Source organism: Syzygium oleosum, unplaced genomic scaffold (assembly GCF_021117445.2).
Source record: "Syzygium oleosum isolate NSW1041296 unplaced genomic scaffold, Sole_v2.1 Sole_v2.37, whole genome shotgun sequence".
Lineage (NCBI taxonomy): Eukaryota > Viridiplantae > Streptophyta > Magnoliopsida > Myrtales > Myrtaceae > Syzygium > Syzygium oleosum.
Genome location: NW_026607521.1, coordinates 1,987,301 through 2,012,005, shown reverse-complemented (window position 1 = coordinate 2,012,005; position 24,705 = coordinate 1,987,301). Strand labels below are relative to the sequence as shown.

The 24,705-nt window shown below is 39.7% G+C and overlaps 3 protein-coding genes and 1 pseudogene across 8 annotated transcripts; 3 read left to right on the top strand and 1 right to left on the bottom strand.

Moving 5' to 3' along the window:
- Positions 1–5,489: 5,489 nt before the first annotated feature.
- Positions 5,490–7,403, top strand: LOC130135718 (uncharacterized; annotated as a pseudogene).
- Positions 7,404–11,130: 3,727 nt separating this feature from the next.
- Positions 11,131–14,213, bottom strand: LOC130135717 (inactive glucose-1-phosphate adenylyltransferase small subunit 2, chloroplastic). The gene is made up of 8 exons (XM_056305335.1): positions 14,100–14,213; positions 13,523–13,813; positions 12,803–13,213; positions 12,602–12,705; positions 12,389–12,500; positions 12,061–12,159; positions 11,657–11,779; positions 11,131–11,357 (listed from the first exon to the last, which is right to left on the bottom strand). Exons 1-8 carry the CDS (start codon positions 14,211–14,213, stop codon positions 11,241–11,243), a joined length of 1,371 nt encoding a protein of 456 aa, XP_056161310.1. The 3' UTR covers positions 11,131–11,240.
- An 863-nt stretch (positions 14,214–15,076) lies between these two features.
- On the top strand, positions 15,077–17,341 carry LOC115677236 (AUGMIN subunit 1). Its single transcript, XM_030600367.2, has 6 exons — positions 15,077–15,474; positions 15,727–15,859; positions 15,941–16,075; positions 16,312–16,435; positions 16,713–16,850; positions 16,972–17,341. Exons 1-6 carry the CDS (start codon positions 15,207–15,209, stop codon positions 17,077–17,079), a joined length of 906 nt encoding a protein of 301 aa, XP_030456227.2. The 5' UTR covers positions 15,077–15,206; the 3' UTR covers positions 17,080–17,341.
- Positions 17,342–18,980: 1,639 nt separating this feature from the next.
- On the top strand, positions 18,981–23,303 carry LOC115677221 (4-hydroxy-tetrahydrodipicolinate reductase 1, chloroplastic). 6 transcript variants are annotated; one of them, XM_056305323.1, is made up of 9 exons: positions 18,981–19,301; positions 19,657–19,894; positions 19,974–20,107; positions 20,192–20,266; positions 21,532–21,633; positions 22,134–22,243; positions 22,336–22,423; positions 22,801–22,917; positions 22,995–23,303. In XM_056305323.1, the coding sequence occupies exons 1-8, from the start codon at positions 19,086–19,088 to the stop codon at positions 22,870–22,872; spliced, it is 1,035 nt and encodes a 344-aa protein (XP_056161298.1). In that variant the 5' UTR covers positions 18,981–19,085; the 3' UTR covers positions 22,873–22,917; positions 22,995–23,303. The 6 variants fall into 6 exon arrangements, with proteins under 6 accessions (XP_056161298.1, XP_056161297.1, XP_056161296.1 ...); XM_056305322.1 differs by having other exon boundaries at positions 18,982–19,301; positions 22,998–23,303; XM_056305321.1 differs by having other exon boundaries at positions 18,983–19,301; positions 23,012–23,303.
- The last annotated feature ends 1,402 nt before the right edge of the window (positions 23,304–24,705 follow it).

Genomic DNA, 24,705 nt, shown 5'->3' with positions numbered 1-24,705 from the left:
AGAGAAGTTGCGGTGGCAGAAAAGAAACAGGAAGAGAAGGTGGAGATGGACTGACAAGCATCCCATCTTTGGTGGGAGAAGAAGATCAAGGGTAACATTGAAAACAGAAGAGGGAAAATTCCCGAAATCATCTCGAAGATGTACCGTTTCTTAAAGTTTAACCTCAGAAGTTAGATTTTGTTTCAAAATAGCCTATAAATCTATTCAATTTGATCTGATAATCCCATGAAGTAGGGTTCGTTTCTCAAAGTTTTTGCCAAGACTTGACTTTGTTCCAAAATACTCGTGAACTTGATCACTTTGACTTGCTAACTCCTCAAGCTCATCGGCATAGAAAGATAGTGACAGGCTAATGAGCAGGTGCATGTTTCGCGCCTTTTCCAGAGGCATTTTAGTTTGGAAGAAACGAAAAATGCAATCCTCTCGTGCCACGCGCATGCACATAAAAAAGCTCTGAAGAGTGTCAAATTTGACCCGCATATATAAATCGTGAAGAAAGTGCTAGGGTTTCTCGAGCATAGATCGGAATATTGGAGATGGATGATCGCTGCCAATGTGGGAGGAGAGTTGTAATGCGAATGTCGTGTTGTGGACTCGACTCAACCCAGATAGGTGCTTTGTACGTGTGAGAAATACTGGGTAAAGTCAATTGAGGGTTTTTTAATTTCGATTTTGTAGGTTGCGATAGTTCTTGGACCAAAATATCCTTGGGAAAGGTGCGAAATGAGCACGTGACGAGCACATGTTCGTCGGCCAACTGTTATTTTCACCTGTAATGAACTATTGGATCAAAATGATCAAGCTCAAGAGGATGATTGGGTCAAAATGATCAAGTTCAGAGAGTATTATCAGAATAAAATCAAATTTAACGGAGATTTTCAAAACCGATGTTGCTTAGTAATTCCAAAATCCCTAAAGAGGACGTGTAGCACTGCTTTGGATCGTGATGAATACGCCCTCTTGCGTCATGTTCTTACTTGGATGATTTGATCTCTCGAAGTGTTTATTTTTATTTTTGGCAATCTTGACCCAACCCTTTGAGTGAATTTGAATCCACAAGGCAATCGACCTGGTTGGAATTGCTTCTACTCGACACAAGAACAAAAATCTGGTGTGACTAATATTTTTTTTTTGGTAAGGTAAGTGTGACTAATATTTAGTTCTCCTAAAGATTGTTTTACATATCAGGGACCAATTCGTAGTTTACAAACTACCTATTTATTTTACGATGATAATCTTAACGATTACCTAAAGGAAAATTTACAGTATTTAATACACTTATTTTCTTGCGTGACATGGGCAATCATGTTTTAAGAATCGAACTATTCTATACACATATTAAGCACCCTAAACACGTTCCTCGAAAGAGAATCAAACAAACAATATTAAAAAGTTGGGTATTTCCTAAATTAAACAGCTGTAGCATGTGGCGCATGACCACAAAGTGGACCCATGAATAAATTGAAAATCATACGAGACAAAGGACGTGAAAATGGGGGCCATTTCATTAGCTGTGGACCAGCTCCTCCTCATCTAATTTGCTCCTGGAAGAATATAAAAAGGAAAAATTGAAAAAAAAGGAGAAAAAGAAAAACAAGAGCACTAGCAAAATTCCTCGTACAAAACTATCTTTTACACAATTAATTATTAATGCAACTTGTCTAGGGTTTGAAGTTTGAACTACAATTCTTTGATGATATATAAGTGCTCTGAGTGCCTGCAAAGACTTTGGCTTATGAATTGAATGCATCCACGCTATTCATTTTGTAACCTGCGCATTCATATAACATGTTAGGTAGTATCTTATTCATCAATAATCTCAAGTGTCATGCTAGACGTGGTATCACCAAATATTTCACTAAATTAATCATGGATACTAAAGTTTCGTAGTTCGAAACTTGAGTAGTTACAGATTGTTGTACAAGTACCGTTGAGATAGGACCGATTGATTGATAAGACATCAACCCGACACAAAGCAATAAGCATCATCCATGCATGAGATGCTTTTCTTTTGTCATTAAATGCATGAGATACCTTGCTTATGTTCCTTCGCGAAATGGTATGTTCACAATTCTTTTACCTTCTTGGGTTTTTAAATACATTAAGTCTTCTGATAAACATGGTGGAAACTCATATAACATGTTAGATAGTACATTATTCATTGATAAATATCAAGTGTCATGCTAGATGTGATATCACCAAACATTTCAGTAAACTAATCATGGATACTGAATTTTCATAGTTCGAAACTCTGATAGTCACAGATGGATGTGCACTTAGAATTAAGATAGAACCGATTGGATGATAAAACATCAACCCGACACAAAGGAATAAGCATCATCGTGCATCAGATACTTTTCTTCTGCCATTGAATGCATGAGATACCTTGTTTGTGTTTATTCGCGGAATGGTTGATTCACGATTCTTTTTGCTTATTGGGTTTTGAATAGATGCTACCTTTTGGCATACATGATGCACACTCATATAACATGTCAGATAGTATCTTATTCATCGGTAATGTCAAGTGTCATGCTAGATGTGATATCACCAAACATTTCACTAAACTAATCATGGTTACTAAATTTTCTTAGTTCGCAACTCTGATAGTCACAGATGGATGTGCAATTAGAATTAAGATAGGACCAACTAGATGATAAAACATTAACCCGACACAAGGAAATAAGCATCATCGTGCATCGGATACTTTTCTTCTGCCATTGAATGCATGAGCTACCTCGCTTGTGTTCATTCGCGGAATGGTTGATTCACGATTCTTTTTCCTTATTGGGTTTTTGAATAGATGCTACCTTCTAACATACTCGATGCACACTCATATAACATGTTAGATAGTATCTTATTCATTGGTAATATCAAGTGTCATGCTAGATGTGACATCGCCAAACATTTCACTAAACTAATCATGGTTACTAAATTTTCTTTGGTTGAAACTCTGATAGTCACAGATGGATGTGCAATTAGAATTAAGATAGGACCGATTGGATGATAAAACATTAACCCGACACAAAGGAATAAGCATCATCGTCCATCAAATACTTTTCTTTTACCATTTAATGCATGAGATACCTTGCTTGTGTCCATTCATGGAATGGTTGATTCACGATTCTTTTTCCTTATTGGGTTTTTGAATAAATACCGCCTTCTAACAAACAAGTAAGGAGCCATCTTATCATGTATATAAACAGTCCCCACTATTCCTCCTATGCATTTTGTTGTCCCCTAAATCATATTAGAGAGCAGTGATACAATTCAAACTAAGCAAAAAATATGACATTTATCTCCATTGCAGATAGGTGGAACAAATGGAACATTCGGGACTTCATCATAGCAAGTCTCTCGTTTAAGGTTTTTCTCATTCTATTTGCACTCAGAAAGAAAACAATGCAGGATGAGAGCTGTAATGAGTATGTCATGTCGTGAACCGAACTAAACCTAGCTAGGTGCTTTTTGTACGTGAGAATTACAGGGTAAAGTCAATTGAGCATTTTTTAATTTCAATTTTTAGGTTACGATAGTTCTTGGACCAAAATACCCCTAGTAAAGGTGCGATACGTGCACGTGACAATCACATGTTTGTCGGCCGGCCATTATTTTCACCTATAATGAATTTAAGGGTTATTGAGTCAAAGTGATCAAGTTCAAGGGGACGATTGGGTCAAAATGATCAAAGTTCAGAGAGTATTTTGAAATAAAGCCAAATTTAAGGGGGATTTTGAAAACGGACACCACTGCAGGGGGATTCCAAAAGAGGACGTGCACCGCTCGAATCGAAGCCAGTAGGCCCTGTCGCCTCTTATTCTTCCTCGGATGTTTTATGGATGTCTTGGATGATTTGATTTCTTGATGTCTTTACCTTTTATTTTTGGCCATCTTGACCCAACCCGTTGAGTGAATTCGAATCCACAAGGCAATTGACTTAATTGGAATTGCTTCTACTCGACTCAAGCGCAAGAATCTGGTGTGACTAATATTTATTCCTCATAAAGAATGCTGTACATTTCGTGACCAACTTGGAATTTACAAACTACCTATATATTTTTATAAGGATAGTCTTAACGAATACCAAAAGGAAAATTTACAATATTCAACGCACTTATTTTCTTGCGTGTCATGGGCAATTATATTTTGAAATTCAACTATTCTATACACATATTAAGCACCCTAAACAGCTGTAGCCTGGAGACCTGTAGACAATGGCACATGACCACAAAGTGGACCCAAGAATGAATTGAAAATTATACGAGACAAAGGAAGTGAAAGTGGGGGCCATTTCATTTCATGTGGACCAGCTCTTCCTCATCTAGTTTGCTTAGCAAAGAATATAAAAAAGAAATTTGAAAGAGAAAAAAGAAAAAGAGAACTAGTTCCTCGTACAAACTAGCTTTTGCACAATACATTTTATAATGCAACTAGTCTAAGGTTTGAAGTTCGATCACTTACAACTATTTTTGATAATGTATGGGTGCTATGGCCACTTTTTGCGTTGCGAAAGCTTTAGCTTATGAACTGAATGCACCCACAATGTCCACTTTGCAACATTTAATTCAAATGTGCATGAATGCTTCCAAGGATTGAATCCTTAATAAACATTTCTCATTAACTCAGGGCAGCATCCTTAGCGAACCGACCCCTCTTTCCCTTCTCTCTACTTTGTTTATTTTTAAATCGTTTTGCAACACCAATCCAGTGTCACATGTCGATTATGCCGCATTGTCAATGCCCCGTCACTTATTTGATGGTGCTAGTAGAGGTGATCATTGGATGAGCAGCATAATTTGCCCTGCCTAGATTTGGTCAGCATGATGGACGAAAATGGTGGTCAAGCAATTCCATTCTGGACTCGTGCCGTGTATCTGTCCAGCCAGCTTGATAAATTTGAACATACATACTTATAAATTTGGCTTGTCAAGTTCTCAATTTTAAGTTGGTTTAAGAGGATTTTATTTTCCTGATATGGGGGATATCCTACTTCTCCTATGCAAGCATACTGATATAACTTGTTAGATAGTATCTTATTCATTGATAACATCAAATATCATGCTATATGTGGTATCACCAAACATTTCACTAAACTAATCGTGGATACTGAATTTTCATAGTTCAAAACTCATATAGTCATAGATGGATGTGTGAGTAGAATTGAGATAGGACCAATTAGATGATAAGACATCAACTGACATAAAGCAATAAGCATCATCCGAGAATGAGATAGTTCTCCTGACATTAACATTAAATGCATGAAATATCTTGCTTGTGTTTATTTGCAAAATAGTTTATTCATGATACTTTTGCCTTATGGAGTTTTTAAATAGATTTTACTTTCTGACAAACAAGTCAGAAACCATCTTAACATGTATATAAACATTCCACGCTATTCCTCCTATTCATTTTGTCGTCCCTAAAATTATATTAGAGAACGGCGATAAAATTCACACTAACAAAAAAATATGGCATTTAGCTTCATTTCAGACATGTGGAATGAATGGAACATACGAGGCTTCATCATACTGAGTCTCTCGCTTCAAGTTTTTCTCATTCTATTTGCACCCTTTAGAAAAAAAAAAAAAAACAGTGAACGACCGCATCGTTTCCCTCTTGTGGTTGACCTATTTGATGGCTGATTGGGTAGCTGTATTCAAGATCGGGCGGATTACTCACAACCTAGGCAATTCGTTCGCTCGTGCAGCCGAAGTAGACAGAGCACTTCAAGCATTTTGGGTCTCATTTCTCTTGTTATATCTTGGCCGTCCGGACGCCATCATTGCCTTCTCTCCGGAGGACAGTTCACTTTGGAAATGCCACCACAGGGGTCTCATCTTCCAATTTGTTACCACCATCTATGTCTTTGTGCAGATATTTCCCAGTGACAAGTCGCTGATGATCCCAACTATACTAGTGTTTCTTGCCGCGGTTATAAAAATTATAGAGAGGACACTGGCACTTAATCTCTCAAGCCTCTAGAGGTTCAGGGAATCGATGCTTTCCATATACAAGTCTACTATTGTTGAAAAGCTCGAGTTCTTTGTTCAATAGGCTGAAGCAGATAAGAGGTTGGTTGAAGCACTCGATGCTCTAGGGCATGGATATTATGATGCGGAAGAAGCAAAGCTTCTTGAGATTATTGTGGTGAAGCATGCTTACTCTTTCTTTCAAATCTTTAAGGTCATCATCGGAGATCTCATGTTCACAAATAAACAATGGGAATTGAGCCGCAAATATATCTTCAGAGTTTCTGCGGTGGATGTGTTGAGGCTGATATCTATCGAACTCAATTTCTTCTACGAGGTGCTCCATAGAAAAGCATTGGAAATCGCTTCATAGCCTTCACCGACATTGTGATTGCTTTCGTCTTGTTCAATAATCTCGTGAGGAAGCCTCGGCTCCCCAAACTCAATGTGGAAATTACTTATACCCTTCTTTCTGGAGGGATTGCTCTTGATGTCATGGCTCTGTTCATGCTCGTTTTCTCTGCTTGGACTATTGTCAATATCGATCAAGATTCATTTCTCCACAAGCTGGTATCCGCCATGTATAGCTTGATGAAGCCCTAAACCGCCGCATGTGAAGCAGAGCCTAATGCCAATGTTGCTTACACGGTCTTAGATACACCATTAATATTTTGAAGGTGGTCAGAATCCATCTCTGCTTGCAACCTTCTCCCTATGCTCCTTAAGGAGAGTCCAAGAAAGATGTATAAGTGCGATCGCCGTTGGGGCAGCATCGTCTTTTCTATTATCTGCAGATTTTCATTTCGTATGGTTGAGAAAATCATTTCTTATTTCCATCAAGCGGGTGAGACAATCGCCAAAGGCTGTGGTTTGAGGACAAGGACATTAATGAATGAGCATAAGAAGTACGTGTCCAAGAATCCCTTTATTGATAAGCTAAGGGTCTTTATCTTTGAGGAGGAGATAAAACGTAAATCTGAGGATGCAAATAATTTGAGCAAGGTAAAGGAGATAGTCGAGGCAAGAAGTGCTTTGTCTCTCAAGAGTAGCATCGGGGGGATCGATTGCAGCAATCTTTTATCGATAGTCACCAAACATAATTTCGATACTAGTATTATAAAGTTGCATATTGCTACTGAAGTGCCGTACAACATGGAGAAACCATTTACAGCCACAAATGATGAAAGGGAATTTAGTAAAATCTTCTCCGACTACATGTTGTATCTTTTACTTAATCAGACTAATGTGGTGTCCGCCGTGGCGGGTGTTTCCCAAGTGATTATAGCGTGGACGTTGCTCTGGCTAGAAGACCTCGGCGATCATGCGATCAAGGATGTGAAGGGGCTTTGCAAGACAGTGGATGAGAGTTCTGTGCTCGATTTCCTAGACTGGAAGGATGTAGCCACAGATATGGGAAAGCTTGGGGATATAAAGTAGAAGGTGATGAGCAAATTGTGGGTTGAGATGCTGTCATATACAGCAGTTCATATCAAGGGAGAGGCACATGTGCAGGTGTTGAGCAAAGGTGGAGAGCTTCTAGCCTTTGTTCGGCTGTTGATGGTTCATTTTGGTTGTTTTTACAAACCTGAATATTGCATATATTTTTAAGAGATGGTATAAGACTAGATCACATTGGTAAATCGATAATCTCGTAAATCTCAAGCCGTCACTAGCGTAATTTTACGATTCGGTATGGCAAATATCGATTCAGTCAATTTATATTCTTGTTTGTTTATGTATAAAATGATGTAAGCTTTTGTTGTATTTTGTTATTGAAGCTATATTTCGATTGCTGTAGAATCGTGAACTCAAGATTGAGTACTACATGCAATTCTTATATCTGTGATTTGTGTTCGATGCGTAATCTCAGCGCTGATAAAATAATGGATGGCCTGTGAGATTGGAGGCGATGAAACGACCCTCGGCGGCCTCGGCAATGGCTTGGATCGGAATATCGAAAGCACGAGCTCCGAATGACCCTTGCCTGGCTCCATTTTGCGATTGTTCTCTTCATCTTTGAGAAAGCTCTGCACCTCCGACTTCCCCTGGTTTTTCCAAGAATCAAAGCTTGCTTTGCAATTTTTATAAACTTACAGGAGTCACGGTCGAATCCAATCAGTTCACTCTAACTGCTGTGTTTCGGCCATTTTAGGAAAGTGGAGCCTTTTTTTTTCTAAAGTTTTCCGGACGATTTGATTCTGTTTTAAAATATCTTACAAACTTGATCACTTTGATTTAATAAACCCGTTAAGTGGCGTTTGTTTCTCAAAGTTCCATGCACCTAGACTCGATCTTAGTCCAAAATAGCCCATGAACTCGATCGCTTCGACCAAGTAACCCTCCCGGGCTCATCGCCGTCGAAAATAACGGCCGGCCAATGTACACGTGCATGTTTCGCGCCTTTTCCGGTGGCAATTTTATTTTTCAAAAGAAAAACACATTTCTCCCTTGCCACTCACGTGTACGTAAAAATCGTTCAAGAAAGCATTGAACTTGCCTCGCATTTACGGATCATAAAGAAAATGGCTAAGGTTTCTCAACCACAGACCAAAAAATTTGAGATGGATGATCACTGCGAACGCGGGAGGAGAGCCGAAACGAGAATGTCGTGCTGTGGATTGAAGCGGACCCGGCTAAACGATTTCTACGTGCGAGAACTATGGGGTAAAGTCAATTGGATCAAAATACCCCTAGGAAAGGTATCAAATGTGTACGCGATGTGCACGTGATCGTCGGCCGGCCATTATTTTCACCGGCAATGAACCCCGCTTCAAATTGATTCCAATCCCTAAATTGGACATCCGACACCGCTTGGATCGAAACGAGTAGGCCCTGTTGCGTCATCCTTGCTTGTATTATTTGTCAATGTCGTTAATGATTTGAGTTCTAAATTCTCCCTTTCTTTTTTGTTTTGCAATCTTGACCCAACCCGTTGAGCGAATTCCATTCCACTGGGCAATCTACTTAATTGGAATTGCTTCCGCTAGACTCAAGAACAAGAATCTGATGCGACTAACTTTTATTTCTCCTGAAGAGCGCTTTAAGTTCGGGACCAATTTGGAATTTACCAACTACCTATTTCTTTCGTAAGGATAATCTTAACGAATATGAAAAAGAGAATTTGCAGCATTCAATGAACTTAGCTTTTGCGTGTCATGAATGATTTCTGAGACAAGTGGACCGATAAATAAATAAGAATTATAGGAGACAAAGCAAGTGAACAATGGGGGCCAATTCATTTCATGTGGACCACCTCCTCCTCATCTGATTTGTTCGTGGAAGAATATAAAAAAACGCAAAATTGAAAAGAAAAAAAAGGATAAGAAAAGAAAAGAAAAGAAGAGGAGTAGCAAAATTCCTCGTACAGAGCTATCTTTTACTCATTAAATTTTATAATGCAACTAGCCTAGGGTTTGAAGTTTGAACACCTACAACTTATTTGAAAATGTATACTTGCTATGACCGCTTTTCGTGCTGCGAAAACTTTAGTTCGTGAACTGAATGCGCCCACGACATTCACTTTGCAACATGCAATTCAAAAGTGCATGAATGCTTCCAAAGACTGAAGCCTCGATAGACATTAATCCATCTACTTAGGGCACCATCCCTAGCGAACCGATCCCCACTTCCCCTTCTCTCTCCTTTGTTTATTTTCAAATCGTTTTGCCACGCCAACGCGGTGTTGCGTGTCGGTTTTCCACATTGTCAGTGCCCCGTCACTTATTTGATTGTGACAATAGAGGTGATCATTGGATGGGCGGCATCGTGTGCCCCCACCTGGATTTGGCCAGCACGATGGACAAAACTGGCGGTCAAGCAATTCCATTTTCGAATCGTGCCGTGTACCCGTCCAACCTGCCTAGACCCGATCGATTTAAATTAGAAACCTAATGTTTTTAATGCTTGGGAGGTTGCTGTGGTTTTTACTTTTTAGGCCCGGAACTAGACTCGACCCACTGATAGGAGTGAGCATGGTCTGGGTGGGCGGTTCTCACCATGGAACCGGGAACCGCCCACTAAGGATTGGTTCCGAAAAATTGGAACCGCGAACCGCTCGTTAGTTCCATGGATTCACTCGGGAACCAGTCCCACCAAGCTTCACGCAAATGGAGGTGACCGAGAGAAAGAGAGGGAGGCGATGAACGGCCGGAGATGAGGTCGTGAGTTGATGGGAGTTAAGAGTCCAGACCATGAGTCAATGGGCGTTAAACTTGAGAGTCGAGACCATGAGTGAGAGATCAGACAAAGTGAGAGGGAGATGAGACGAGCCCTTAATTGATAGGCGTTGAGCTTCAGATTAGGAATTTTAGGGTTTTCATTTTTCTTAGAATGTTTTTTTTTCTTTTTTTGTTGGAAATTTTTCTTAAAAATTATATATTTATATATATTACCGGTTTGGTCTGAGTGGTCGGTTCCATGCCTAGAATCAGGAATCGGACCAGTACTCACCGGTTCTAGTAAATTGGAATCGGGAACCGGACTGATTCCCATGGGAACAGCCGATTACAGGCCGTAGGTTTTAGCATGGGTTGTGGTAGGTTTTTAGCCCACGGGACGGGTACGGAGAATGCGATCCCCGCCATCCCCCGTGCCCATCCCTACTTTCGCACAGCTACTAGTTCAGTTCATGTGTCATTATAGGTGTAGCGTTTGGCGATGATGGGTGCTAAGGGATGGTGAAATTTGGTTGAAGATATGTTGCTGCAAATGGATTCTTGACTCTGGACTAGGAAGGAGTTCGCCTGATGGAAGTCTTGCCCGCGATGAGAGATTTATTGATGGGAGATTTATTGAGGTGCACGTGCAAAAATTTTATCGAAATGGAGCTCCCACAATAGAGAATTCATGTGGCATCGAGCTGTTAAAATATGTAAGCGATCGATTAATCAATGGCTTAACTTTTGAGTGAAGTTAGATCCAACTAAATATCTTAATCATATTCAATTTGAGCTTCTTTTTTGTGAGCTCCCAACGATAAAGTATTGGTGTTCTATCGTGCGTTTCAATCAAAAGACGCTTTGGGAACTTTGTATCCATCAAGATAGGGATGTATTAGATGTTTGTGGATCATCATTTGCAATGAAAATTTATTCCTGGACAAAGTAGACATGGCTTTAGTGGTAAACATTTCATTCTGATTAATAGACAGTGAAAATTGAAATGGTTCCCTTACAGAGAGCAATGTGCCTCTGTAGAAGAAGTAAATTTTGCACTTTCTGAGATCTCAATGGTCATGGAGAAACTTGCAGATAATAATAGTTCATCATCCACGGGTCACAAAATACTGCCATCGGGAATAACCGCGCTGCGAAGAACAACCACTATTCCATCGCGAATCACATATCCTTGGTCTTCTCTGTCGCCTTCTCTAACGTTGTCTGAATTAACAATCTACAAATACAAGCTCAAAAGTTCAATTCTTCTGGACAACAGTTTCCGGGTATTCATCAGTAATTCTTGTGAGTACATGGAAGGTATGCAACGACTCAGATTGCAGGGTATCATCATTTGTTCAAGCGAAAAAGAGGGACGATCGCCATTGTTTCTTGAATGAATTCAATCTAAGTATCAGAAAAATCGACTTGCTAGCAAAAGATGTTCTGAGAGTATCTGAAATCCACTTCTTAGCAATAGAATTTCATTTTCCTTCTCACAAGAAAGATAATAGAACTTCTTGCTGTTTTGCTTACCGCCACATTTTTGCCGATCCTCGCATTCTTATCAACAATAGCTGTCCTTATGCGTGTTTTTTCCCCGATGCCGATTGGTATGCTCATGCATTTCCTGTCCACAGAATTCTGTGGAACTTCCATCTGTCATGTTGAGGTAGTTACATCATCATCATCATCATCAGTATGAAAGTTACCGGTGAAATCACAGTTCGATATCAAACCAAAGTTAACAAAGCAAGTGTTTGCATCGGTCTTGTGTGAACTAATCAGATGTTGCTTAAGAATGCTGGTCATTTCAACGCATAAGATGCAACCAAACCGAATGGTTCAAATAAATTCTCACAGAGACATGGATGGTTAGTACTTCGCATATTTGCTATACACGTGGAAATTCAACAACTCAAAGCTCGGATGCCTCTTACTTCATAGATGTCGGACCCCATGATAATTGAGTCCTCGATTATGGCCCCATCTTCAATCCTTGTCCTCATACCAACTACAGCTCCTGTGATTTTGCATCTCTACTCTTGTACATATACAGAAGTAAAAATCCAAAATGAGTGAGCTGCATAAAAGGGCTGACTTTAAATCCCTGATACAGTCGAAGAAGCTATCATAATCAGATGCAGCATTGCAGACTTATGATGCATTTTTTCACTGAAGGACTTCAGATTTTGTCGATCTATGTCAGGGCAAGGATCAGGAGAAACTTTTAATTCAATTTGTTCTGAGAACTAAAGGACTTCTTACATTGAGTATGCATCCGTCTCCAATAACACTGTCTGTGACTAATGAATCTGTCACGACGCTCGGAGGCAGACACCGAGGCAAAGTGTACACGAGAGAATCCCTTTTGAAGAAACTGTAAGATAAAAGCAGTGATTTGTTCGACTGTTGGCGAAAAAAAATTAAGAGCAAGGTGAAGCATTTTCATGAAAAATCTATGGGCAATGTGACTCTTACTCGTATCCCCTGTTGCATTTCCTTGTGCTCTCCATATTCGCTCGGTAAAACGCTCCAATGCTTCTCATGTCCTCCCAATATCCATCGAATGGATATGCCATAACCTGACAATTTCTCAGAGAAACATAAACTCTCCTAAATGCAGCGAAAAGAGGGACCGACAAAATCGCAAACAAAACAATTCGTGAAACCCGGCGCGACCTTCATTCCAGTGGATATCGCGCCTCGTATTACTTCACTGGAAAAGTCGTTTGCGCCAGGGAAACTCTCTTTTAGAAGCTTTATCATGACATCTCTGTTGATGAGATATATTCCCATGCTTGAGAACCAATGGCAATCAAATGTGTTTTGACATTTGGGATTTCCAGTAGACTTATCTTTGATCTCTACCACTCTATTCTCATCAGTTATCTTCAAAGAGCCAAAACCTGGGTCTTGGTCCCAAATAGCATTCAGGACTGCGACGGTTATATCGGCCTCGCTTCTCCAATGCAACTCCACGAGTTCCCTGTAGTCCATCTGGTAAAGATGGTGGCCTGGAAGGACCAGAAATTCGGTGACTGGATACTCTTCAAGCACCCACAGACATCTCCTCACAGCATCAGCATTCCCCTGAATTTAGAAATAACAGAAACTTCAGTAAAAGATACGAAAAGCCATAACAGCTAAAACAAATGAAGACTAACAGTTAGGGACAATGGAGGTGTACAAATTAGAGTTTGAGCTTTAGAATCATAGGAAATTAACTTGGATAAGCGATCCAATTATAGTACATTGGATAGAATTGTAGTTTAACATTTTTTTTGTCATTTTGAACCAAAAGCAAACATAGGAGTACTCTCTAATTTCCATGTTACATCAATATGATGTCATAGATTGCAATAGGGTGTTAGTATGACTAAAAAGGTTACACTGCCAGACCTGAAACCAGCCCTGGTCTTCAAGGCTTTGATACGCGGCGATCACTTCAACGAAGCCTTCCTTCCCGAGGCCAGCCCCGGAATAAGCCCTCAAGAGGTGCGAGTTCAGGGACGTGGAATTGAATTGGGTGAGAGCGTATATTTTGCTTATGCCACTGTTGATGCAGTTGCTCACTACTGCATCGATGAGCCTGTAATTGGCCGCTATCGGTATCGCCCCTTCTGATCTCCTCTTCGTCAAAGGATACAGTCTTGATTCTGAGTCATCCCCGAGTATAATCGCTGCAACACTCTAACCACACACATATATACTGAGTTAGAGTTTGATTTGCAAGAAAGTCATTTCACATTTTCATTTTCAGTGGAACGTTTTCAAGAATTGTGTTCCATTTTCAATCTTTCACCTTTTCTGAATATAGACATATATTGTTCATATGCTTTCTCTGCTTTACAGAAAATCGAAGAGGCCATCAGAACACATTCTTATAGTAGTTTTTGCCTAATATTGAAACAGAAAACCCCAGAAAAAATAGAGCCAAAACAGGGCTTTCATCAAAATCTCTGCAATGAAATGCGACCTGATTCATTGGAGGAAACTGAGATATGGACTGATGATGGCGCTGTGAATTGGCACAACGAATCTTCTGCGACCGTCTGACGCAAATGCGGGGCTGGCTCGTGCCAAGTTGCATCTTCCACTGCAGCTACACAGAATTGGATTGAGGATGCCGCATCATAATCACCAATTTAACAATTGGGATATTGTTGAAGAATGTAAACAGACTATGGACTAATTTTGTTGTTAAAGATGCCATTATTGCTTGTATTTGTAGTATGATAGAGGGAAGAATGAGAGAATATTGAGGTTTCTTCTAGTTCATGACCACCTATCTGAGGAAGGATCTTTGCTTTTGCATGGCCATGACACTGCCTATGGCAGTAAAAACGTGAGTGTCTCAGACTCTCAACACTATCAGATTGGAAAGCTGCACTTTGGTACTTTATATTAATTTATTTGTCCATTTTGATATTCACTTTGGTATTCTTTTTCCTATTGCATGTAAGAAGCATGAAGAGGAAGTTGAGTGATGGCATGGCATATTTTCTCTATATAGAGATGGAAATGTCTTGCTTGGATTCCAATCCTCCCTTTGGCTTCTTTCATCTTTATTCCTTGGGTAGGATTTCATATACACTTTCTGTTGGGTGTGAGGATGAGGACAAAGAAGCCGAGAAAATATGTTAAGCGTCACCGATATCGCGTGCCATACCGACTTAGTATTATCAAGCTAATCATATTTCTTTTCAAATTCAAAAAATTACAAAACTTATTGGTTATCGTGCCGGCGAAACGGAGAGCTGTGATTGTTCTACCGACACCATATTAACATACCACGCGATATAACTTATACATGAAGCACTTTTGCAGGACCCTATCAAAACTTTACCTCAAATTACACTCTAGTACCCTCTACTTTCCAAAATTTACATTTTCTACCCTCAACAACTTTGATTTTAAATAATCTCGTCCATCATTTTCAATTTGGCCCGCCTGCAACAGACGCTACAAAAACTCAATTCAAAAGCTTCGGTCGCAATGCTGTCGCAGTCGTTCCCGTCTTCCTCCTCCGCATTCTTCAGAGTTGGTCTGCGCAATCGAGGGCGACGGCTGAGATAAGCGGGAGATGGGCGATGCGAAATCTGGAGCGGCGGATGCCCCGGCGACGGGCGAGCCGAAGGGCGGCGGGTCGGACGCCGCCAGGATCTCGGAGGTGAAGGCGTGGCTGGCCTCCCAGTTCGAGGCCGCCGGCAAGGAGGTCCCCGACTTCGAGTACAATTCCCGGAGCGTCGCGCATCTGTACAACCTCGCCGCCGCCTCCCAGGCCAAGACGCAGGCCGCCAGCATCGTCGCCTCCGATTTCCGCCAGAAAGCCGCCGAGTACCGCTCGCAAGGTCAGTTCGGTTAACTTTTTGGATGGTAGCGACGCCCGCATGCTTTGTAGGATTGGGAAGTGATGTGAAGCTGTGATGAACTTCAGTTGGTGGTTTTCTCGGTTTGAAATGGGTTCTTCTCCAATTTTTTGTAACTGTGTGAGAGCAATGATTGTTCTGTGGGGATAATACTTCATATGGGTTTTTAAATTGAGGCATGGTGTTAGAAATTTTTGAGGGGTTTGGTCATTTTTTGAAGTTTTGTGGATGCAGCTGCTAGGATTAGAGAGATACTGGAAAGTGCAGGGTTGGCACAAGAGAGCTTGGCTTCAAACATTGTGGCCTCTGCCCAAGCACTTGCCAATGTCGCCAATTTGTTGAATATTAGGGATACTGAACTGAGTAGGTGAGAGGGCTTCCTGTATTTAGTTTTGTTATCCTCGATGTTGTCCTTCTGGTTTGTATGATTCGTACGTGGAAGTTGCAGCTTTCTTGTAGCGATGGGGGACATTTCTTTGAGAAAGTCTAGTGTTGAGGAGAAGAGGGCTAAAGTGGAGAAGGATTCGAAGGTTCTCCTTGATTACACCAGGAAGGCAATAGCAAGACTGACCTATTTGAAAAGGTAAAAGCCAATGTACAAGTTAACTGTTCTCTGCAGGAATTGTGATATGTATGCTGTGGGAAGTTTGTGACGTCATGAGTAAAGGGAGATGCAACAATGTATGCACTTTGTGATGCTGAGTAAACTTTGGCCGATGGGTCTCTCTCATTTTTTCTTAACATGTTCCTTCGGTGTGTTTGGATTCAAATTGCATGCTCATGCATTCTTAAAAATATCCTGGCAAAATGTCCGGACAGAACACTTGCACAGCTTGAAGACGACGTAGCTCCCTGTGAGGCACAGGTGGAAAATTGGAAAACTAATTTGGCTGTGATGGCTTCAAAGGAGCGACAATACACGCAGCAGTATGCCAACTACAAGGTACCATTCCTTTGCTTATTGGCGTAATGAGATCCACAGTGAAATTAAGTTTTCAATCTAATAACAAAGCCAGAGAGGTTAACATTTGCATTGTCCTTCTCATTGTATTCGGGTAGCACTGTTAGGTGATTATGAAGTTTCTTTGGAGCTAAATTTTGATATTATCAAGTGTATGCATCTTGAGTTGAACAGGCTGCTATCTGGACGCTACATGAATCCCTAGAAATTCATGTTATAAGTTTTTTCCCTCTTTGATCATTTGGCGAATTCTATACAGACGGCACTAAATCGGGTAGGATACACTCCGGAGATCAGCCATAGTGTACTGGTGGAGATGGCTGAACACCGAAAGGAACTAGAGAAGAAAACAAAGCCCATTCTTGATACTTTGAGAAGTTACCAAGACTTGCCTCCGGTAATTTTCCCTTTTCTTTTGCCTAATATTGACTCACACTGCAAATGTTTACTACTTCACCTGTATTGAGGTCTATCTTATCTCTGAATTATGCTCCTCCTTATGTGTTATCGTCTTGCAGGACAAGGCTTTAGCTGCTTTAGCAATTGAGGACAAGAAAAGGCAGTATGCTGCAGCTGAGAAATATCTTGAAGACGTGTTGCATTCAGCTCTTTCAACATCTGAATGACAACGAATATTGATCTGATGTAAGCATTGCCTCATACATTATGTTTCTCGGGGGGTTAAGCGGAAAAAAGATGTTTGGTTTTTCGTCGTTTGCAACTCATGAACGATTGAGCTGTCCTTCGGGGGTAGCTCTCAGTGGATGAGATAGATTTGTGTCTGTATATGGGTGATGAATTTCTTAACCAAGTTAGTGGAAGAATTTAAACAATGAAGATGTTGAATGATTCATCTGGAATATTGATGATACCCCTGAGTTCAGATGATTTGGATCTCAGATTAAATGACTCGTTTTATCCAACAATTTCTGCTCGAGCAATCACTCACATTGTGTGTACAAGGATACACATCGAAGGTGGCAAGCTTATTTATTCAGTAAATTTGTATTGTTCAAACCTTATTCTACAATCTTGAAGTGGGAACTGCACCCCAATCCTATCAAAGCATTCGGTGGTTGTTTTATCAGTGGCAGAGGTCAGACACGAAGTGCAATCTGCATGCGAGAGACCTCCATTGCACGCTGCATGGCCATAGCAGGTCGGACCATCACCTGGAGATGCATCGTAGTAAATGTAACCTGGGTCCGCTGTCCTCTCCACCAAATCATTGAGGACCCAGTTTCGACTACTTCCAAACTTACCTCCATTGCAGATTTTGTCTACCAACTTTCTGTTCGGACCACCCCGATGACGGGAAAGATGCTTAGGAGAAATGCAGATCTTTGAAGAGCACACAACGGTTGTTCTCTCATCCTCATTTTCTTTTCCCTCTTCAATGCCTTTCTGTTACTGTTCTGAATAATGAATTCATTTGACTTTACAAAGGCTTCAGTCTCTTAGCATTCTCCGCACCTTTGCCATCGTTGGATTAGATTATGATTTCTTACCAGCTTTGGTCCTCTCTCTCTCTCTCTCTCTAGTTTTTTTGTAAGGAAGAAGTGAATGTTACAAGAGAAAGAAGGATAATGCACGAAATGTTCTCAAACTAGTGTGCAGCTCTAACATGGAACTTCGCTTTTGTAATCTAATGTGTGATGTGGATAGATTGCCATGACTATCATCGTTTTCTCATTAGATGAGTAGGATTCGATCATATTTTACAACAAGACTATCGTAATGTTACGAATCAACTTACGACTTGTTGGGACGCTTTTGTATTTAATTAAGATGGCCCTTCGTGTGAAGTCATACGGTACATCAAGTGCACTGTAGAGGAACCTGAATGATTTTTACTGCACAAAACTTTTGCAGTGCACTGTAGAGGAGCCTGAATGATCTTTAGTGCACAAAACTTTTGCAGGAGTACGAGCTCTTTTTAATCCTGAGATTTAAGTAGTTTTTTAGATCTACATATTGAATCGTTTTTTTAGTAGGGTATAGACCTAAGTGTGTTAGAAGTAAATAATATACTCCATCGTAACAATCAACGCGCAAAGAATTTGATAAAGGGCAATTTAGTGCTATATTGTTGATTCACGAGGATTTGTGTAATTTCCTCTACTTCATAATAATTTGTACCCAACGACTCATTTCAACCTCAAAATTTGACCCAGGATTTCCATGAGAGCCCACGTCCTTAGAGAAGATAAAACATATTACAACAAATTACAATCATATGGGTGAAACTATATTCAAATAACCAATATGCTTGTCAACTAATCTTACAAATTTCTATTATTCCGAATCTGAATTTCAATCTTTCTATCATGCAACAACTTTGGACTTTCCTAAGACTAATTTTAATCTTTAAACATTCTTTTATAAACTTAATATATATATGTATGTATGTATGAAATACTTTTTTTTTGTCAAATGCTGGTGTGCTGTGAGTCTTTGGTTAGTAAATAACAAGAGTAAAATAGAAAAAAACCACAAAAATTATCATAACCCTGAACCTCTCAGCTTAAAAGCTCGAAGTCGCGTCTCCCTCTTGACCGTCTCCTCTCCTTCCCGGTAGAGAATTCCAAGTTCGCAGCTGCTCTCTGATTGCTCCCGTCTTCTGCCTCCACCGATGGCGATGGCGTCCACGCGAGTCGTGCTCCCAGCCAGGCACAGCTTGTGCGGAGCAGAAGCAGCTCCACTCGCTTCTCTATCGCCGAGACAACGCACAAGGCGCGGCCTTTCGCTCCTTCGCGAACGATGCGCCGCGGTGACCATGTCGGCCTCGCCCATCCCTCAGATGGACCTCCAAGTCCGGGCTTCTAAGAAATTAGACATACCCATCATGGTAATGACACTTTTTTTTTTTTTGGTTGGAATGGTAATGACACTTTGCCCGCGTAGTGTTCGATGAAATGGCTTTCCTTTTTGTTGGTGGTGGTGTGAGACAAATGTGATGGAGTCGTCTTGTTTGAAGTGCGCAAAATGCTTTCTTTTGCCTAATTCTGCTTGGTGGAAACTGTATTTGGGCATTGAGAAGTTGCAATTGCTTGGTTTTAGCATTGAAATATATGTAAATTTTGGGTAATGTGTGCTTTCGTCCTAAGTTACTGAAACATCTCAATACAATATTCAATCTTTTCCCGGCCATTTTTATTTTTGGCTTAGTCGATGGATGCATTGCATCTTTGCTGTTGCTGCAGGTGAACAGTAGTTCGGGCAAAATGGGGAAGGCTGTTATAAAAGCAGCTGAATCTGCAGGACTGGATATTATCCCCATGTCATTTGGCTGTGCCGAAGAGGCTGGAAAATCCGTACAGGTGTGTGGAAAAGAGATTAAGGTGCATGGACCTTCAGATAGAGAAAGCGTTCTGGCCTCGGTCTTTCGTGAACACCCGAATATGATTGTGGTAGACTACACTGTGCCTGATGCAGTGAACAGTAAGTGACACATCTTTAAGAGATTATGTACTGTTCGCTTGATAAGTTAAATTAAATTCTTATTACTTCTATTATGAAGGTAACGCCGAGCTGTATTGCAATGTTGGAGTTCCATTTGTCATGGGAACTACTGGAGGGGACAGGGATCAGCTTTACAAAACAGTCCGGGATTCAAATTTATATGCAGTAATTTCCCCACAAATGGGGAAACAGGTAACAGAACCCAGGATCCTTGTTCAGTTTTAGCCATCTCTGTGCTTTCTTATTTTGTCCTAATTATTCTCTAGCTTTTGGTAGGTTGTGGCATTTCTTGCAGCAATGGAAATTATGGCAGAGCAATTTCCAGGAGCCTTCTCTGGGTATTCTCTAAAGGTGCTCAGTCCTTGCTCTTCTGCATCTGCTTTCTCCTATTCTGCTCCTCACTTTGCTCTCTGTCTTGTGTAGTTCAACCCTTTAACCGGGTCTTGTTTAATGATTTTATGGATGTTTAAGTGCACATATAGCTGATGTTAAAATTAGATATTCTCACCGATGTTTGATCAGACACTTTTGATAGAGCATTGGTTGTAAGATTGACTGTGCATGTAAAAAAAAGGATGTGAGAATGGAAGTTCTGTGAGTTTTATCCTAAATTTGTCAATTAGGTGCTGTTGATCTCTTTATTTTCTGCATTATATCAACGCAAAGATAAAATATAAACACAATGATACAAACAACACACTACCTAAATCGCAAAGCAGAAAAAAGACAGTGGCCAAGTGAGGTTATAGGTGACTCATTTGTGTTGTGCTAAGCCAATGTGGGTTTCATGGCAGATTAGATACTGTTAATCTTACCAATATAGGTCTGATTCTATCCTGTGAGCTTATCTTTATTCAGTTCCTATCCTCAATTAGATTTGTTGTATTTTACCTGTTATCATTTAACTCGTCATGTTTCATTTACTTAGTTATCAAGCTGAATGATGGTCGAGTACTCTGCCAGTTGTTGTGAAGCGACCCACTAACCAGAATAGGGAATGAGATAGGAGTTCGGGTGCCCATACACTGAACCACTATCTTCACTGAAGTTTGAGGGAACAAATAAGAGAAAAAGGATTTTTTGTTAGGTGAGAAATAGGCTTCTTATATCAGTATCTCAGGAAGCATGAGAGCTGGAACCTGTGGCAATTTGAGTCCCTCGGGCTTTTCTGTAGTTACCCTTTTCTTAAACTCTAACTTTCTGAGCGATTGAGGGCCATCTTCAATCTTTAAAATGCCATAGTGTGGTTTTACCCCCTGCCTACTTCTCCTCATTTTTTCCAGTTTGAATGGGTGCATCGTTGATGTCTATTCTGGTGCACTGAGTTGTAGTGGAAGACTGGATGTTATACTGCTTTCTTAAGTGCTTGAAATAGCTTGAGAATCAGTATATGTTGTTGCTGTGGTTTGGTCTGGTGGTTTGCATTAGTTGATGAACATTTACTCGAGTGCAATGAATTTGGGTTAATTATTAATATTGCAACACTCTACTGATTTACTCTTGACCTAATGATTCCGAATTTTTATTGTAGACATAGTATAGTAAGTTATTAGTGCTTTCAGTTCACGTTTGGATTTGCTCATAGAGGCACTGATGAATTGGTTTATAAAGTATAGGTGATGGAGTCCCACCAATCAGCCAAATTGGACACCTCTGGAACAGCTAAGGCAGTAATTTCTTGCTTCAAGAAGTTGGGAGTGTCTTTTGACATGGATCAGGTTGGTTGTGAAATTATGTTCGTGGCTAGGACTCAATTTATTGGGAAATTCTTGTTAATTATTCTTTTATTTTCCTATAAAAGGTACGTTGAGGAACATTTACATATTTGTTGCGAGTCCAGATCATTTATCTGTGTTTCTATAGATTGAATTGTTAGTAAGCAGGCTGTAGATTAGTTCTTGGTGAAATTCATGAATTCGTTTTAGTTTGTTTCGTAAATCTTGATAAAGCTTTGTTTTTATGTACTCTCTCAAGAGCTAAGAGGTCTTTGGGTTCAATTCTTATACCATTGGCCTACATTGCCTATGGGGGAAAACCTTCGTTTTATACTCGCATCTTAAATATTTACTAAATTATGCATGAGTGAATGGCACAGTAGATGATAAACCGTAACAATAATCTTTGTAATTGCTAGTTCTATTATTAAGATTATTATTAATATTTCCACAGTTAAAAATATCCCACACTTATCTGTGCTTTTGCTTTGGAATACCATCAGATCCAGATGATCCGTGATCCTCAACAACAAATGGAGATGGTGGGAGTTCCAGAAGAGTATTTGCCTGGTCATGCTTTCCATTTGTATCATCTGGCATCGCCCGATGAAACGTAATTATGTTTTATTGTTAATATCTCCACCTTCTTATTTCATATGATTTTCTAGAGATGAGCATTGCAACATATTTGTCTCCTCTTTACAGAGTGTCTTTCGAGTTTCAGCACAATGTTTGCGGCAGATCAATATACGCCGAGGGCACAGTTGATGCTGTCTTGTTTTTAGCCAAGAAGGTGATAATTCTTCCAACAGAACCCACTTTAGTTTGGAATTGAATTTTTTCCTGGATGTATAAGTGCACATTAATCAAAACTTGCCCGTAATGATATTTAAAAGTTCTTTTCCTCTACTTGCCAAAAATGAGACAAGGCATTACAAAATGGCAAGCTTTGAAGCGACACCAGGTTGCTTCTCCTATAAATACTTATATATATAATCAGATTCACATAATGTCTGAATGCAATGTACAATATCTTAGTTCTGAATGAGGAAATTTTTCTTTGTATCTAATCAAAGTTAACTGTTAGGAGTTGCAGATAATTATTGTCCCTATAGATCCCATTGCCAATGTACTCGCTAATCGTGGTTTGTGAAATGTGTTGTCTTTTAGCAGATCCAGCAGAAGGCAGACCAGCATATATACAATATGATTGATGTATTGCGTGAGGGTAGCATGCGTTGATACTATTTTCATGCTGAGGTTTCTTGTGCGGCGCTTATCTTTCAGGTCAGCTGTGTTGTCTTAGTTCTGTTTGTAGTCTCAACTCTTCTTCTTCTTCGTATCATTATTATAATAATTATTAGTAGTATTTGTTTGGCAGATGTTGTATCTCCAATTCAGGACTCTGGTTTTTAGAACTTTTTGATAATCATCGTTGCTTCACATGGTAATAGAGTAGAAAAGATTGCAAGACTTGTTCTGGAGATGGATCATTAAGCTTGAGCAGCTGCAGCTTCTCTTTGAGACGTGTAGGATTTTGATTAGTTGTGATGCAAGGCATGCGTCTTAAAATCAGAGGATGCTAAGTAGAATGGCTTTGTAATTTTCCCGCAACTCTCTCATACTCAGCATTGTCGGCAACTGTACAATTTGAGCTCGCAACTTGGAAGCCATATCGAAGTGTCCTGCTTTTCTCATTCTTGCTTGAAAACTGATTTCCAGATGTGAACGATGAGTTGTGGAGGAAGCTTAATGAAGTTTGATGTTCAAACTTGAAAGGCCCACAATGGTTCAAAATGGAAATTCTCCATGGAAAATGCATTACTACTTGTACTAAGAGGGATGATCATGTGTGGATGTCAGAGGCTATAAACTTGAAAAGTATTTGATTTACAACGAATAAGATGAGAGGGAAGGAATAATGAGACAAACAGTCCATGAACTTTTGCTCAATGTGCAATTTGGTCCCTAAAATTTTAATTTATTCAATGTAGTATCTGAATTTTAATTTAATGTTCAAGGTGGTTCCTCAACTTTTAATTTGTTCAATGTGATCTCTAGACTTTTGGTATTTCTTCAATTTAGTCTTCGAACTATATAAAAATGTTCAATGTAGTCCTTAAACTTGAATTAATGGAAAGATTACATTGACCATTTTATATAGTTTAGGGATTAAATTGAACATATACCAATAGTCCAGAGACCACACCGAACAAATTAAAAGTTCAGGGACGACATTGAACATCAGACTATAGTTCATGGACTATATTGAACAAATTAAAAAGTTCAGGGATCAAATTGCACATTGGCCCAAAATATAGGGACTGTTTGTGTCATTTTTCTTGAGAGGGAATACAAGAACGTCGTCAGTTACAAATTATGATTTTCTTGGCAAGGGAAAAGTTGATCAATCTCGTCACAAATTCAAAATTTATCATATGTGAATTCCTTTGAAGTTTGAGATCTATCTCATTCATATTGCTGGAGATGGTATTGCCACTTTGCAATTGGACAATTTTGTTCACCATAAGTATACTAAGAGTGTTATAATTTTCGTGTGTCACTTACTTAAGTGTCATAGCTTCTTCTTTTTTTTTTTTTCGTTTACTTGAGTGCCACACTGGTGTAAAATTAATCACTTGAGTGTCATTTTCGGCAAATCGTTCTACGAGAATTTTTTTTAAAAAATTTTCCATTCTGTCATGGAGTTTTTAAAAATAAATTGAAGTCTAACATGAAAATATTTGTCCAACATGGGAAGAGTATAACAAACGTTGTCATTTTATGCTGTTTCTTTAAAATCTTCCCCAATTAGACGAAGCCGTTTTCATACTCTCTTCCTCAAATGAAGTTGTTTTCAAACTCTCTCTTCATGTCACTTAAGTGGTCACTTTAAAAAATTGAAGAACCTAAGCTATTGGAATTTCTGCCGTCCTTCAGCTAGATGCTCAAGCGACGTCATTTGCCTTCTTAAGTGCTGATTTTAGCTTTTCAACACGTCATGTTGGATGAAGTGCCATGTCGGCTTTACTGGCGAGTCTCAAATGATTGATTTTCAAATTTATGGCACTTAAG

Excerpts from the sequence above, each read along its gene's own strand:
- LOC130135717 (XM_056305335.1), bottom strand. The coding sequence starts at position 14,213 with ATGCAACTTGGCACGAGCCAGCCCCGCATTTGCGTCAGACGGTCGCAG. Across the intron at positions 12,706-12,802 it reads CGATATCCACTGGAATGAAG|GTTATGGCATATCCATTCGA; the intron begins GTCGCGCCGGGT and ends AGAAATTGTCAG. Across the intron at positions 11,358-11,656 it reads GGATCGGCAAAAATGTGGCG|ATTGTTAATTCAGACAACGT; the intron begins GTAAGCAAAACA and ends TTGTATTTGTAG.
- LOC115677236 (XM_030600367.2), top strand. The coding sequence starts at position 15,207 with ATGGGCGATGCGAAATCTGGAGCGGCGGATGCCCCGGCGACGGGCGAG. Across the intron at positions 15,860-15,940 it reads AGGGATACTGAACTGAGTAG|CTTTCTTGTAGCGATGGGGG; the intron begins GTGAGAGGGCTT and ends TGGAAGTTGCAG. Across the intron at positions 16,851-16,971 it reads GTTACCAAGACTTGCCTCCG|GACAAGGCTTTAGCTGCTTT; the intron begins GTAATTTTCCCT and ends ATCGTCTTGCAG.
- LOC115677221 (XM_056305323.1), top strand. The coding sequence starts at position 19,086 with ATGGCGATGGCGTCCACGCGAGTCGTGCTCCCAGCCAGGCACAGCTTG. Across the intron at positions 19,302-19,656 it reads AATTAGACATACCCATCATG|GTGAACAGTAGTTCGGGCAA; the intron begins GTAATGACACTT and ends CTGTTGCTGCAG. Across the intron at positions 20,267-21,531 it reads TCTCTGGGTATTCTCTAAAG|GTGATGGAGTCCCACCAATC; the intron begins GTGCTCAGTCCT and ends TATAAAGTATAG.